A 16,349-nucleotide genomic window follows, 5' to 3' on the forward strand; every position below is an offset into this window, starting at 1 on the left:
TGTCCAGGTCCTAGGCTTAGTGGTTTGGACAAAGAAGGCCTTGGGTGGTTTGTACAAATGGCCTCAGCTTAACTGGACAGGAGTGTCTTAAAGTCCTAAGGTTAATCAGTTGTTAGCTGGTCCTCATATGAGCTGACAAGCAATTGGAGGTCTGCTCATAGCCCCTTATGTTTCCCCAGGGCCTTAGGAATTTTATCCCATGGCCTTTTTCTTTTCGACATCAAGTGTGTGTGTGTGTGTGTGTGTGTGTGTGTGTGTGTGTGTACACACGTATGTACGTGCATGTGTGCGCATGTACGACTGGGCTTGGAATATGCTTAGTAATATGCTCTACCACTGAACTACAATCTATATTCTTTCCAGCATTTCTCATTTACTGTGTTTGGATAATTTGTCTTCTGTGTGTACCTTTTGATTCCCACAGTCATGAAAAGGAGAGTATGTAGGCACTGAAGTGAGTTTCTTTCTCTGTGAGCTGCTGGTGCTAATTATTGTAGTGTTGGTCATGCTCTTGGGGGACTTCATCTTGCTCTTGCTGTAGTATTCTGATTTGTGCTCCTGAGAGTAAAGCCTGAGTTGTGTTTGGAGATGCTTCTTGTTAACTGCCACATCTTTTCCATCTTTAAGAAGTGAAAGAAAGTCATATGATCTTTAATAAAACACATTTTAACATGTGTGGATTTCTGTAGCCTCCATAATCTGGATACAGTTTGACCACTCTCCAAACTCCAGTGTTGCTCTGTTCATCCTCCTAGACCTTCATCCACCGATCTGTTCTTGAGACATCAGTGTAGTGTTTCTCTGCCTGTGATTTTTATTGTATGGAAGTAGAATGTGAGGCTCTTTTGTCTATGTAGTTTGTTCCCTTTTGCCATTTGGTGTTTGTTCCAGGAAAATCCACAGCTTATAGGTACATGAAAAGGGAGGAAGGGAGGTAGATGGATCTAAAATTTTAGAGAGCACAGTTTATTGGGACTAACAGAAGTGTGGTCCTTGGTGGCAGCAAGACCAGTTGGATCCCACAGTTTGTGTCAAAACAAGTGATTGGATTATGGTTGGAGAAAAGTAACTTCATCATGGCTGGAATGTACTTGTTTATCTTAAGATCCTATCAAAGAATCAGGTGTGCCCTGGGAGCCAAGGTCTAGTTATAAAACTCCATGTATCACTCGAGTGGTTTTGTATAGTATGATTTGTTTGTAAATGAAGCGAGAAAAACATATCAGGGTTGCTCTGGGATAACCACGATAGTTATGACATAGGATGACTGCAATATGGCCAAGCCATATCCATCTAGCAGGAGAGGGTCGTGGGCACCTGCTATTTGTAGTTAAGCCAGACAGAAGTTGTGTGTTAGCCAGAATCTGTTGCTTGTAATTGGCATCTGAAGTGGGTACAGAGCCTTTAACTCATTTGTTCTGTTCTAAGTCCAGCTGGTTACTACCAGAATCAAATTAAATTGCTAGATAGAGTTGGTGTTAACAGAGAATTAGAGAATTTGTTGGTGTGAAATGCGCACGCGCGCACACACACACACACACAAAGATATAGTATATATGTGTGTATATGTGTGTGTATATATATATGTATGTATATATATATATATATATGTAATTTATGTGATTATTTTCCTTATGACAGGACTTGTTAGCATTTCAGGGTTAAGATTCTTTCCATCTTCTCTTTACAGCCATGTAAGGCATTTCAAGGCACTTACTACTGTCTGAGACTTTACCGTGGCTTGAGGTGGTAGTTTTCAACTTTCCTTTTGTGTCTCAGTGCTCCTGAATTATACTTCAATTATGATGGTTCTTAAACTGTGTGTGTGTGTGTGTGTGTGTGTGTGTGTGTGTGTGTGTGTGTATGTGTGTGTGTATGTATGTGTTTGTATGTATGTATGTGCCATGGCATGTATGTGGGCATCAGGACAGCTACCACTTTTATGTGGGTTCTGGGAATTGAATTCAGATTGTCAGGTCTCCACTGAGCCATCTTGCCATCTCAGGGATAGTGATCTTTTATAGCAGTGGTTCTCAGCTGGCAGTAGAGGAGAACACGGTACAGTTAAAAAATGATTTTAGAGTTTGTCTCCCTAATTCTCCCTTTGGTTGTTAAGCAATTTTGAGTTATTGGATTAAAGCAATTAGTGTAAAGTCCAAATAGATCTATATTAAGGACATTGTGAAATCTAGTAGGACATTGAAAAGTATTTAAAACAAAACAAAACAAAACAAACCTTCATGCTTTAAAGAATTTGAAAAATCCCTTATTGTATTTTCATTATTAAGTAAACTATGCTGACTCTTTTGTAGTTTTAATTCATGTGATTTTTTAAAAATCCTAAAATGAGTTACTGATATGTGCTATAACTCTTCCATGTTTGGGAAGACTTATTTGTAGAGATTGATAAGAGGTGCTTCACCCTCCTCTCTCTGTTTCCTTCTCTCCTTCCTGCCCTTCCTCTTATCCTTATTTTGTGTCAGGGCCTTACTCAGTTGCCCAGGCTGGCCTGGAACTTACTATGTGGCTTAAGATGGTCTTGAACTCATGTGCTGGGGATTATAGGCATGGGCCGCCATGCCCAGCTTGACTGTTGCATTTTAAAAACAATTATGGACTTAAGCATTTTTAATTCTCCAGATGATGGTGTTGAAACTCAGAGTGTAACCAAGAAAGAAGATCTTAATGACAAAGAGAAGAAGGAGGAAGAAGAGACGCCTACACCCGTGTATAGAGCCAAATCAATCCTGGAGAGTTGGGTCTGGGGCAAGCAGCCAGGTATTACACTTTCTGACAGCAGTGGATCAAGTTTTTGTTTGTTAAAAGAATTTTTTAAAATTAAAACCTGTATTACAGTAAAATGTGTCTGATATAAAATATAATAGTAAAATATATCTGATATATAACCATTATAACCATTTTAAGCATACAGTTTATTAAATATGTTCATACTCTGGTACAAAATCACTACCACTCATATCCATTCACCACTGTCCCCCAATCCTCCAGGCAGTCACAGTCATCTTTGATGTCTGCACTTCAGTCTTCACAAGCACCATACATAAATAGACTCAGATAGCGTTTACTCCTATTATCTAGCTTATTTTGCTTAGTATATATTTAAGTTTATCCATGCTGTGGCCTTTTTGGTTTTCAAGATAGGGTTTCTCTGTGTAGCCCTGGCTGTTCTGGATCTCATTCTGTAGATCGGGCTGGCCTCGAGCTCAGGTCCGCCTGCCTCTACCTCCTGAGTGCATGCTGTGGCCTTTTAAATGTTAAATAATATTTCACTGTTTGTGTGCATATGTTGGTTGATTATATCTGCTCCAGTTGGTGGACCCTTGGGGTACTTCTCCCTTTTGGTTTTTTTCCCCCACATAATTATAACCTTTATTTAAAATAACTTTTATCTAGGAAGCTCATTTTACGTGTTTCCAACTAGTTACTAGAGACAGAAACAATAAATAAACAAATGAAACCAGAAAAAAGTGCTTTGTAGAAAAAGTATAAAAGGAACAATTCTACATGTGAAAAAACAATAAATATTAACTGCAAAGCATCTATGTACTAGTCTGGAGGTGTCTCTCCTAGTAAGCGCCACTGTCAGCCTTGAGATCTGATTCATTGTCATTGGGTCCTGAGTAGGTGAATGCTGCTGCCACCGACATGGTTGTCTGCTTGAGGTCACTGCTTTTAGTTCTGTGTGCATTCCCAGGTACACTGGATTGTGTGGGAATACTGTGATTAGCTTTTCCAAGCACTGGTACAGTGTTTTCCAGAGGCCACATTAGGTTTTCATTCTCTCAGCAGTCCACAAGGGTTCTGGTTTCTCTGGGTCCTTGCTAACACTTAATTTCCTCTTGATAATATCTGCCCTGATGAGTATGAAGTGACATGTTACTGCTTTGATTTGTATTTATTAATGATTAAGTAATGTTGAAAATTTCTTTCAACAATGCCAACTGATCTGTAAATGTTCTTTGTTCTTTGGAGAAATATTTATTCAAGTCTTTGTTCACAAAAATACATTTTTTCTTTTTTAGTTATAACATGTGTAAAAATCATCCATTTCTTTTTATCCAAGCAAGTAAAACTTACACTTTTCTTTTTTGGTCTTCCTTTATTTTATTTTATTTAATTTCTAAAAATATCTGATGCATTTTTGTTTTAAAAATTTGTTTTTAATGTGTGTTGGAGCTTGATCCTAGGGTCTTATGTAAGTTAAACACATGGTATACTATTGAGCTATATTCTTAGACACCACAAAGGTTTCAGTTCACAAAGAATATATGAAATTTTTTTTATGAAAATTCATAGATTATAAAGACATAACTGTCTACCACAATTACAGTTTTATTTTGAGGATTTATTGCTCTTACCAGTTTGGTGTTGACATTTAAACTTGTTTTTTCCTTGTGCACATACATATAAATGTGTAAGTATAATTTAAGTTTTACCTGTAGTAAATACTAATTCCCAGCTCATAGTGTTTTTGTAAGAACAGCAGACTGAATAGAGTGATGCTTTTGTCTAGCACATATTAGTGTAATTAATTTTTTTGTCTTTTATGGCGAGAGAGAAACAAATCATAATCTGACTGCTTTTCTTCTCTTTCTTACTAGGAGTATTGAAGCCTTTAGTGTTAATTGTAGGCTTTTCTTTAGTTCTTTAGGTTTTACTTCATGTAATTTTTAAAACTTAGTAATTAGGTACATGAACTTTTAGATTTTTTTTTTCACACTGGCAGAAGTGAAATATATTAAAACATTGAGATTCCATCTCCCCCTGGACAGAAGGTATGTCATTAAGAAAACAAATGACCCTGGGCGATGGTGGTGCATGTCTTTAATCCCAGCACTCGGGAAGCAGAGGCAGGTGGGTCTCTGAGTTTGAGGCCAGCCTGGTCTACAGAGTGAGTTCCAGGAAAGATGCCAAAACTATAGAGAGAAACCCTGTCTCAAAAAAACAAAAAACAAAAAACCCTTGTGACTGCTGATGGGACTATAAGTTTAACCACTATGAAAATCAGTGTGGAGGTTCCCCCAAAAAACCAAAGTAGATATATCATGTGACCTAGCTAAACTACTGTTAGGTATATACATGAAGGACTCAAAATCAACACAGCACAGAATCTTGTATATCAGTGATTATTACATTAATATTCACAATAGCCAACTTGTGGATTCTGCCTAGGTGTCTTAACAATAAGGAAAATGTGTGTGTGTGTGTGAGTGAGTGAAAGAGAGAGAGAGAGAGAGAGAGAGAGAGAGAGAGAGAGAGAGAGAGAGAGAGAGAGAGGTTCAGCCATGAAGAAGAATAAAATTGTGATGACACATGCCTTTAGTCCCTGCACCTGGGAGGCAGAGGCAGGTAGATCTCTGAGTTCAAGGCCAGACTGGTCTACAGAGCGAGTTCCAAAACAGCCAGGACAGGACTACATAGAGAGACCCTGTCTCAAAAAACAAACAACAACAAAGAATAAAATTATGTCATTTGCAGAAAAATGGATGCAACTAGAAGAGATCATCAAATAAGTGAGACTCAAAAAGATAAATGTTACATGTTTTTTTTCATTTTTAGGTCCTAGATTTTGTATAGATCTATGAAATCATGTATGTGGGATGTGAAAATAGAATAGGGATAATGGGAAAGGAGGGAGGGAACAAGGGAAGGAGAGATGGGTATAGGCAATGTATGTGAATAATGTATAAAAAGGTCTGTGAAGTCCATCACTGTGTACAATTAATACTTGCCAGTGAAGATTTAAATTAGAAATACAAGGTAGAAACTGACTTTTCAGAAGATGTAAAGAATTTTACTAGCCTTTTTTGATTTCTAAAAGGAATTCCTCTGGGATATGTCTGTGACTGCTTTGTCTCTGTGAAGATGCTCCATATAGTGAGGGCTGGATGCCTTTTCGTGTTTCTTCTGCAGACTGGCTTGAAAAGGATGCCCTGAGAAGTCTGGGATGCTACTTCACTGGGAAACATTCTGTTTTTCCATCTTGATACCAATATGGAATTCAGGGTGTTGCTCATCTTTGCTCATCTTGCTTTCCATAACTGTCAACTCTTAGGCATTTCAGTTTTAGATTGTCAGTGTGTAGGCCTGGCATCCTACTACAGTGCCTGTTCACCAGGAATGAAGTAGTGAGATGTAATCTCTAATTCTTTCTAAGAACTTTACTTTGCATAGAAAGCATGCTCAAGTGATGGGTAGCCAGAAACTGGTATCTTCCATTCAATAGAGGTTGGTGTGGCTTTGTGATTGTCTGTCAGGGTCCGAGTCTTGAAGGCTGAAGACTGTTGAAGTAAAGACAGAACATAAACAGGAGTAGTGCTAGCATGGGGGTTGTTGAGAGGTAACTTAATTTACAGCTGCAATTTTTTATAGTCTTAGGTAACGTGTGGCTAGGCTAGGATTTTTAACTTATTTTATTCATGTGATTGTCTGATAGCTACTTAAAAACTTTTGTGAAAAAATTCAAACATATACTAGAGGAAATAGCTTAATAAACTTTTATCATACAATTTGAGTATTTTATCTTCCAATAAAATAGTTTCATAAATGTATTCCTTTCATTAGTTATTCATACAGAGTAATTTTATTGTAACACTGCTTTTGGGTTTGGGGAGACCTATCTGCAGCACACATGTAAAATGAATGGGGTGTGGTGCTCTTACTTGCAGTCTTAGCGCTGAGGAGATAGAGACAGGCAGATCCCTGGGGCTTGCTGGCCAGCCAGTCTAGTGTACTTGGCATGTTCCAGGCCAATGGAAAACCTTGTCTTAAAAAACCAGGTAGGAGCCGGGCGGTGGTGGCGCACGCCTTTAATCCCAGCACTCGGGAGGCAGAGCCAGGCGGATCTCTGTGAGTTCGAGGCCAGCCTGGGCTACCAAGTGAGCTCCAGGAAAGGCGCAAAGCTACGCAGAGAAACCCTGTCTCGAAAAACCAAAAAAAAAAAAAAAAAAAAAAAAACCAGGTAGGTAGCATGTGACGAATAACACCTGAAGTTGCCCTCTGACCTCCACACACGTGCACTCACCTACACAGAAACACATACACTCAAAGTGACCTTTGTTTTTACTTTGACCTTAGTTGTTAGCAAAGTGGCTAGAGTTTTGTTTTTTCTTCTAGAAAGTGGGCTACTGAGAAGTTTGACTTTATAGTTTTGAAGATTTGTTCATTCATTTCTGTGGGGCTAAGCCTTGAGCCCAGGGCCTTTTTCATGCTAAGCAAGTGCTCTACAGCCCTTCAATTTTTTTATTAGCAACTTTTACATGATGATTACTGAGAAGTAATGTATCCATGTCTTGTGCTATACTCCTCTGTGTGATTTTAGTCAAGTTACTTAACCCCTCTATGCCTGAGTTTCCTGTGTGGACATAGAGTACTGCCAGCTAATATGTGCACACTGTTTAATGATTTGGATAGTATTGTATACATAGGTGTTTCTACTGTTATTGTCTAATTTCTTAGTATTACTGCCAGCCCTGCTCAAGATGTTGGCAAGTTAGAATGTTTTCTTATCTTGTGTTTCAGATGTGAATGAACTGAAGGAGTGCCTTTCTGTGCTGGTTAAAGAGCAGCAAGCCCTGGCTGTCCAGTCAGCTACCACGACACTCTCAGCCTTGAGGTTGAAGCAGAGGCTAGTGATCCTAGAGCGCTATTTCATTGCCTTAAACAGAACTGTTTTCCAGGAGAATGTCAAAGTTAAGTGGAAAAGCAGCAGCATTTCTGTGCCTCCCACCGAGAAGAAAAGGTAATAATAAAATGGGAGAACCCTGTTGGCATTCCCTGTAAGTCCTGGCTCTTTTGTTTAAGACAGTTTATTACTAAAGATGCTTCCAGACATAGAGTTTTTAATTTGTGGTTATTTATTACTACATCAACCAATTTGCCCCTTGGCATTAACTAATAACTACTAGAATATTTAAGTCTCATGTAAAATTATATTTTTTCTCAATGTAACTATGAAAATTCTTGTTCACATGAGAACAGAGTGCCATTTTATATGGCTAGGAGCTTGTTTCTTTTGTTGTGATAGTGGCTTTCACTCCCTAGAGTACACATGGAAATTGTATAGAGGATGCAGCAGGCAGTGTGGGAAACTCATGCATCTGGCAGACAAGTGTTAATTGTAGCTTCATTTGGTTTCCCTCCCTTCCCCTTATCTCTACTCTCCTTTCTTCTCTCTCCTTTGTCTTCCTACCTCCCTTCTCCTCTCCTCTCCTTCCCTGTTTTATCTGGTTGAAGTCATGTTGTCACATTTAAAGTAAGTTGTCATGGTAACTGTGTCACGGGACCTCTGGGGTTTCTTTCCATTTGAAAATAGCTGGGGCACAGTTTTTTATTTCCTGACCACATAGACAGCAGCCCACAATGGTGGTCACTGGTCTGAGAGCTCTGTATATGTGAGTAGTTGACGCTAAGAGACCTTCAGCACACTTGTGTGTTGATCAGATCACCTTAAGATACAGAGAGTGTCTTGAGTCCTCTGTTACCTTAAGCATTGGTGAGTTTGTTGGGATATTTTTCATTAAGTGAAGGAATTCCTAAAATTAAAAAAAAAGTTCTTGGATTTATAGTGGTTGTATTTATTTATTTGCACACACACACGTAACAATAGTTAAAAAACAGAGGCTACCATTTTAAGAGTGGTTCTTACACTGGCTTAGAGCTATAGGTTCTTTCTTGGGGGCCAAGATCCTGACTGTCTGAGGAGAGTCGAGCTTCATGTTTACACAGGAACAGTTTTCTTCAAGGGAAAATGTTAGTAATAGTCCTCCAAACTCTCTGATCAGATTTTACATATGTACTCATCTTTAAAAATTCTGTTGTGTAATACTTATATTTCTCATTCAGAAATATATTCCTGTGTTCCTGACATCCAGTGCCTCTTCTGGAAGTAGCAAATAGCTCTCTTCTCTCTTCATGGTCACTCACAGATGTGCACAGAGTTTTCCCTGAACTATTCAGGCCCTCACAGATGTGCCCAGAGCCTCCCCTACACTGTCAGCCCTCACAGATAAGTGCACACACTGCCTCCCTGCACTCTTCAGACCCTCACAGAGAAACTTTTTCTTTACAAAGCATATTTTATTTAAAGTTTAAAAAATTGAAACTAAAACCCACCAAGGATCCTGATAGCTAAAGAAGACCATAAGTTACCCCATGGCCTACGTTCTTACTTTATTATTTTCATGTTCCTCTGACTGACCAGTTTTTTTACCCTTTGTGTTTATGTGCAGTTCCCGTCCCACAGGCAGAGGGGTAGAAGGACTTGCCAGAGTTGGGTCCCGAGCAGCGCTCTCCTTTGCCTTTGCTTTCTTACGAAGGGCCTGGCGTTCAGGTATGTGTATAACATGCCATTCTGTTTCCTTCATAGATAGGAGTTTCCAGTTCCCTGTGCAATTCTGCCCCAGCAGGTTCCTTGTTGGCCACCTAACAGTTAGACTGCCAGGTCCCTGAGGCCATGTTGGGTATTTTTCAGAGTTGTTTAATCTTTGTAAATGTCTTCATTCTCTTTACCTTAAGTTCTCTCTATTTTAGCATAAGAGGCTACAGGGTCTCTCTAAGTTTTCAGGCCTGTGTTTTTAAGAAAAATGTTCATTTATTACAACCCTGCCTCACCTCCTTCACCATGGAATGCCTTCGTAAGAAGTTAACAATTGAGCACCCATAATCAGAAAATATGCAATCTAAAATGATCTAAAACCTGAAGTCTTTTGACTCATGATATCACAAGTAGAAAATCCCACACTCAGCCTCATGTGATAGATTGCTGCCAGAATACAGCCACACTAAAGTTGCTGTATGAGATTACTTCCAGTTTCTGTGTGTAAGTGTATATATGAAACAGAAGTGAAAATAGAAGTGAGATTAGTCCCCTTCTCAAGGAGATGTACACACACACACACACACACACACACACACACACACACACACACACAACTGAGTCACTTCTGACACCCAGCATTTCAGGTAAGAGATATTCAATATGTCTCACACATACTGCTTATGTGAGAGATATTAAAGGTGGAATGGAATTTCAACAGCTGTGTAAGAGTTTGACCTATTGGATAAAGACTTTCATGAATATCTTGTCACTTGAGGGGTTGGAGGCCCAGTGGGGTGACTGCAACTCTGCTTGTCAGCAATGCCTCACTGTATGTTGCTCAGGTGAAGATGCGGATCTCTGCAGTGAGCTCTTGCAGGAGTCCCTGGACGCCCTTCGAGCTCTTCCCGAGGCCTCTCTCTTTGATGAGAGCACAGTGTCCTCTGTGTGGCTGGAGGTAGTAGAGAGAGCGACGAGGTTCCTTAGGTCTGTTGTGACTGGGTGAGTTTGTACTTTTCTTGCTTTTCTGTGGAGTAGCTTCAGTGTACTGGAGGCTTGTTCTCAGTTCATCTTACTGTGCTTCTGGGAACTTGCTGACTAGCTGCTGCTGCTGCTGTGTTTTCAGCATGCCTGCAAAGTTCTTGCTATTCACATTACAATTGTTTGTTGTTTTTTTTTTGTTTTTTTTTTTTTGGTTTTTCAAGACAGGGTTTCTCTGCGTAGCTTTGCACCTTTCCTGGAACTCACTTGGTAGCCCAGGCTGGCCTCGAACTCACAGAGATCCGCCTGCCTCTGCCTCCCAAGTGCTGGGATTAAAGGCGTGCGCCACCACCGCCCAGCCTGTTTGTTTGTTTTTGAGACAAATTTTCTCTGTATAACAGCCCTAGCTGTCCTGGAACTAGTTTTGTAGACCAGGCTGGCCTTGAACTCACAGAGATTTGCCTGCCTCTACCTTCCGAGTGCTGGGGTAAAAGGTGTGTGCCACCATGCCTGGCTTTAAAATTGTTTTCGTATATTTTATTTATTTGTTTTGTATGTGAGGTATTAGTGTGTGTGTGTGTGTGTGTGTGTGTGTGTGTGTGTGTGTGTAGGTGTGTGTAGGTGTGTGTAGGTGTATGTATGGGTGCATGTGTTGTAGTGAACCACGTGTCATAGGATTGAACTCGGGTAATCAGTCTTGGCAGCAAGTGCTTTACCTGCAGAGCCAGCTCTCTGGCCCATTCTCAGCTTTTTAGATGATTTAATTTATGATTATTGTGACTTGACCCAAGAAGCTGTCACATTGAACGTGATGGGAAATATCAAAAAATTTTTTTTTTGTTATGTATTTTTTTCTGGAGGTATTTGATAACCCATTCATCATAATGTGAGCACTTCTTGTGTGCCTCTTGGCGTTAATGAAGAGTCACTGTTTTGAGGGATTGATGGTGCTTGCCTGGAAGTCTTGGTAGATAATATATGAGAACATGGCTACTCAAACAATGTTCTGACTAGTGCCAAGGGTGTAATTGAGTAGTAGAGCAGTTGCTGAGCATGTACTACTAGATTTGATCCTTCTCATTGCAGGAAAAAAATGTATAAACCTGTTTGTTAGTTTGCTATTTCTGTAACAAAAACCTTGGACAACCCACTGAAAGGAGGGAGGGTTTTGGCTGGTGGTTTCAGATTTCAGTCTGTGGTCACTTGGCCTTCTTGTTGCTTTGGACCTGTGTCAACAGAGTTCACCATGGAGGGGCCTATTCTGTTCATGGCAGCCAATAAGCAAGGGAGAAAGAGGAGATCGTAGGATTGTAGTATTCCCTTCGAGAGTGCACCAGCAATGACTAACTTTTGTACTTGGCTCTGTCTATAATGTTCTATCACTTCTCCATAGTGCCATGGATTTGGAACTAGCCAGCGAGTGCATGGGTGTTTGGCAGACATTTATGATCCAAACTGTAGCATATAGCTATACTTTTTTATTTTTTTGTATATGACTTTAATCAGAATGGGAGTTTTGACTTGCCTCATTTCTGATTTTGGCTAGGCAGCTGCACCTCTCCTTAGACAAGCTCCTAGGAGGTTGCTATATTGAACTTAGCTTGGACACCCAGTTGGCAATAGCATTCCTATAGTCCAGAGCTCCTTAGCTCAAGTGATCCTCAGCTCCTTGGTAGTTGTGACTGGAGGTGTATGTTTCTGCTCCTGGCTTGGATATGAATCTGTAGTTACATTTTTTTAATGTAAAGAAAATAATATAAAATTTAGCATAGAGACACATAGAGGGAAAGTTAGTCTCCTCAGCAGAAGTCATTACCATTTATTCCTGTAACCAACAGGGATGCCTTTGGTCTCTTTCATATGAGCCATGAGTCTCTCTTATAAGTGGGCTAGTGAATGTGTTACTGTAGAATTCTAAAGCCCTGAAAATAGCCTTGGAATTAATTTTAAAAATCCTCTCTTCTAGGTGTGCTGGTGAAGGTGTTACTGTAGAATTTTAAAGCCCTGAAAATAGCTTTAGAATTAATTTTAAAAATCCAGTGTCAGTTATAGCCTTTGCTTTCCAATTTTAGGTTCAGGAAATTTGTTATTTATTACTGAGTAACAAAGTTCAAATACTTCTTTGATGTGAAATACAAATATGCATAGATATATGCCTTTAGATTTTCTGGTGACTTTAAAAATTAATACTCTAATTTTGTATGGGAAAGTTGATACTATATTTTGTTCAAATTGGAAAAATACCTACTCCCTCCCTCCCCCGCTTCCTCCCACTTTTCTCTTGAGACAGGCTCTCATACAGCCCAGGCTGGTCTCAAACTACTATGTAGCCAGGAATGACCTTGGAACTTCTGATCCTTTTGCCTTTCTCTCCTTCCTCTTCCTCCCTCCTACATCCCCCCCCCCCCCCCGTTCCTCGTGTGTGTGTGTGTGTGTGTGTGTGTGTGTGTGTGTGTGTGTGTGTGTGTGTGTGTGCGCGCGCGCGCTTGTCTTTTTACATGGGAGATTGAATATAATTAGCCTGCTGGTATGATTTTAGGTTTGCTGCTTTCTCTGATGTTGCCTAGCCTTGCTGTTGCTGTCATTTCAGGGATGTTCATGGAACACCAGGGACTAAGGGGCCAGGTGGAGTTCCCCTGCAGGACCAGCACTTGGCTTTGGCCATCCTGCTGGAGTTGGCTGTCCAGAGAGGCACTCTTAGGTGAGTGGTGTGAGGCTCACGTCACCTCAGGAGATGGTTGTGTGTGTCTGTACACCTGCTGTGTTGTGGAATTCCATTTGTTTGTGGCTATAGCAAATTGTAGTGTTCTATAGCTAGACCTTCATCCCAGGGCCCTGTGTTTATTCTTATGCTAGTCTGTTTTGTTGTCTTTCTTTTTAGGCTAGTTTATCTAGTCATCTAGGAGTTCTTTTTAAGATGTTTTCTCCTAAACAACTGTTTATTTAGTTTTTCTGAAATAGGTATTTTTTACTTTGTTGATTTAAGATCCTAGAAGTTTCATGTAGAAAGCACTGCTTGAATATCTTAGCTATTTTTATGCTTCATATCAATAGAAGGAAAATGTCTTTTGCTAAATTCACAGCATTGATTCAGTGATTTAATTGCCAAGAATTATTTCCATGACATTATTTTAGCATCTTTTCATATCATTGTTCTCCTATAATTCTAATTGTTTGTTTGTTTAGTTTTGATGTGTTATGGCAAACACTAACTTGTTTTTATTAGAGAGTAAATATCCTTTCTTTTCAGCCAAATGTTGTCTGCCATCCTGTTGTTGCTTCAACTGTGGGACAGTGGGGCACAGGAAACTGACAATGAGAGGTCTGCCCAGGGCACCAGTGCCCCTCTTTTGCCTCTGTTGCAGAGGTTCCAGAGCATCATCTGCAGTAAGGATGTGCCACATGCAGAAGGGGACATGCACGTGAGTATCACCTGGGGTCTTGTGTTTGGATGGCTCTTTCTTATTCTGAGGATACCAAAGAGCTAGCTTTATTATAAGTAAGCCACAGTGTTCATCTATGGGAGTCGATGCCTTTTGGGTGTATTTGTTTCCTGGTGATAGCAGCAAGGGAGATGGGGGCAGGCTTGGGAGGTCAAATGCACTATATTGACAAGGTAGAGTATCTCATGTCCTATAAAGATTCTTCCATATGACAGCTTCTAGATTTGTACTTATAAAGAGGAATATGGTATGGCATGGATTCATTGGCCTTTTAGAGATCTGTCTACTGCCTGCCATGTGGACTTGCAAACTTTGCTGAGTCAGCTGAGGTGATGATCTGTGTGTCTGGTTTATTAGTGCCTGTGTGTTCCCTGCAGCTGCTGGAAGTTTTTGGACGGGAATTTTAGGTACTGTGTTGGGCTGTTTTATGTTAATGTAAACAAATACTCATGAAACCCCAGGACTGTGGTTCTTTACATTTGAACTTTTTATCTTTTCTGTAAAGTTAGGTGTTCTGTTATCACTTTGGCCTGATTTATGTCTTAACACTCTTAAGTGATAAGAAGACTCTGTTTTTGCAATTTAGAAATATGATGTTAATTGTAAATAAAATAAGGCTTTAGTAGAGTGGACTGCCAGGCCAGGTGGTACACACCTGTGATCCTAGCTACTTGGGAGGCTGAGGCAGGAGGATCAAAGATTTAATGTTAGCCCAGACAACTTAATGTTTCAAATGGGTGGAGTAAGGATTGTTAAAGACTCTTAAAAGAGTACTTGCCTAACATGCTTAAAGCTCTCGGTTCAATGCTCAAGACTTCAAAACCACAAAATAAAACAAAGTCCACCTCTAAAGTAGGCAATATTCATATCAAATTGAGGGATTTTGTTGTTTTGTTTTAGCTTCAAAAGGCATGTTGTAGTACTGTGTTATGTTTCAGAGAGCTTGTTCTGTGTTCTTATACTTTAAAAACAGTGTCTCCCTCCCTCCCTCCCTCCCTCCCTCCCTCCCTCCCTCCCTCCCTCCCTCCCTCCCTCTCTCCCTCCCTCCATCTTCACCTTGTTTGGAAGCCAGAGGTCAATTTGGGGTTTTGTTCCTCAGGAGCCACCCACCTTATTTTTTCGAGACAGGGTTTCTCACTTGCCTCGAATTCCCCAGGTAATTCTGGCTGGTCAGTGAACCTATCTCAACCTCCCTTGCTCAGGGAGTACAAGTGCATATCACCATGCTGGACATATTTACATGGGTTCTGGGAATTGAACTCAGGTCCTCATACCAAGCACTGTATGGGGACTGAGCTGCTTCCCCAGTCCTCTTATTGGGGTTTGAGGGCGGTGTTCCTGTAGGGTAATTTGGCTGTATAAACAGTCCATATGGAGTCAACACCTGTGGTATAAAAGTAGGTTGGACAGTCAATACTGTGTTTATATGCCACAGAGGTATAGAGGGGTGTGAATGTATAGTGTAGCTGTATGACCAACATTATAGTTTGATGGCTAAAATACAAGATATGCAGGAAATGCATAACTAAATATGAAAACAGAGTAATTAGAAATTGGTAGTGGTATTTTTCTTCCACTGTTTCTGAGTGTGTTTCTTTCTTTCTCTTAATCTAGCTTTTATCTGGCCCTCTGAGCCCCAATGAGAGTTTCCTGAGGTACCTTACTCTTCCACAAGACAATGAGCTTGCCATTGATTTACGACAAACTGCAGTTGTTGTCATGGCCCATTTAGATCGTCTGGCTACACCCTGTATGCCTCCTCTGTGTAGCTCTCCAACATCTCATAAGGTATGTGCTGGAGCAGGACTGTTCCCTTGTGTAATGATGAAAATCACTTGGACCTTAAGTGTGCTAGGCAAGTCCTTTACCACCGCCTTAGTTTCTTTTCTCATGATGTGATTACAAAAACAAAAATCAGTCAAAAGCAACCTAAGGTACAAAGGGTTGATTAGTCTAGCTCATAGTTTGACTGTACATGGCAGCAGGAGCTTGAAGCAGCTGGTCACAATGCATTTGCAGTCAGTAAACAAGAGAGCAGTAAACGCTTACTAGTGCTCAGGTTGCTTTTTCCATGTACAGTCCACTTCCCAGGGATTAGTTCCACCCACAGTTAAGATGAGTCTTCCCACATCAATTTATATATCACGATAATTCCCCAGAGGCATATCAAGAGGCTCACCTCCCAGCCTATTCCAGGTTCTGCCAGGTTGATAATTAACACCAACCATCACAACACACTGAGCTATAACCAGCTTAGTATTCTTGGTCGATTTCCATTCTGTGTATGGGCCAAATTTATTTGTTTATCCATCTGTCCGTCCTTCCATCCTTCCTTCCTTTTCAAAACAGGGTTTCTCTATGTAGCCCTGGCTGTCCTGGAACTCATTCTGTAGGTCAGGCTGGCCCTGAACTCACAGAGATCCACCTGCCTCTGCCTCCCAAGGTTGGGATTAAAGGTGTGGGCCACAATCACCCAGCTGAAATTTGATATTTCTGATAATGGTGGTTGGAATGTTTAAATGTGTCTATAGTTCAAAGTGTGGGTTAGTGCTCTGAGGGGGTGATGAGGTACTAGAACATTCAGGGAG

At 40.4% G+C, this 16,349-nt stretch overlaps 1 protein-coding gene across 3 annotated transcripts in view; it reads left to right on the top strand.

Annotated features, from left to right (window-relative positions):
• The window catches only part of Herc2 (HECT and RLD domain containing E3 ubiquitin protein ligase 2), a 169,069-nt gene that overhangs the window by 21,287 nt on the left and 131,433 nt on the right, over positions 1 to 16,349 (top strand). For all 3 annotated transcript variants that reach the window (XM_042277169.2, XM_042277174.2, XM_076543921.1), the window contains exons 4-10: positions 2,641 to 2,778; positions 7,543 to 7,762; positions 9,252 to 9,352; positions 10,183 to 10,339; positions 12,909 to 13,019; positions 13,569 to 13,740; positions 15,376 to 15,549. In XM_042277169.2, the coding sequence (XP_042133103.1) occupies positions 2,641 to 2,778; positions 7,543 to 7,762; positions 9,252 to 9,352; positions 10,183 to 10,339; positions 12,909 to 13,019; positions 13,569 to 13,740; positions 15,376 to 15,549 (1,073 nt within the window). The remainder of the gene's footprint in view (positions 1 to 2,640; positions 2,779 to 7,542; positions 7,763 to 9,251; positions 9,353 to 10,182; positions 10,340 to 12,908; positions 13,020 to 13,568; positions 13,741 to 15,375; positions 15,550 to 16,349) is intronic.

Source organism: Peromyscus maniculatus, chromosome 1 (genome assembly GCF_049852395.1).
Source record: "Peromyscus maniculatus bairdii isolate BWxNUB_F1_BW_parent chromosome 1, HU_Pman_BW_mat_3.1, whole genome shotgun sequence".
In the NCBI taxonomy this organism is placed as follows: domain Eukaryota; kingdom Metazoa; phylum Chordata; class Mammalia; order Rodentia; family Cricetidae; genus Peromyscus; species Peromyscus maniculatus.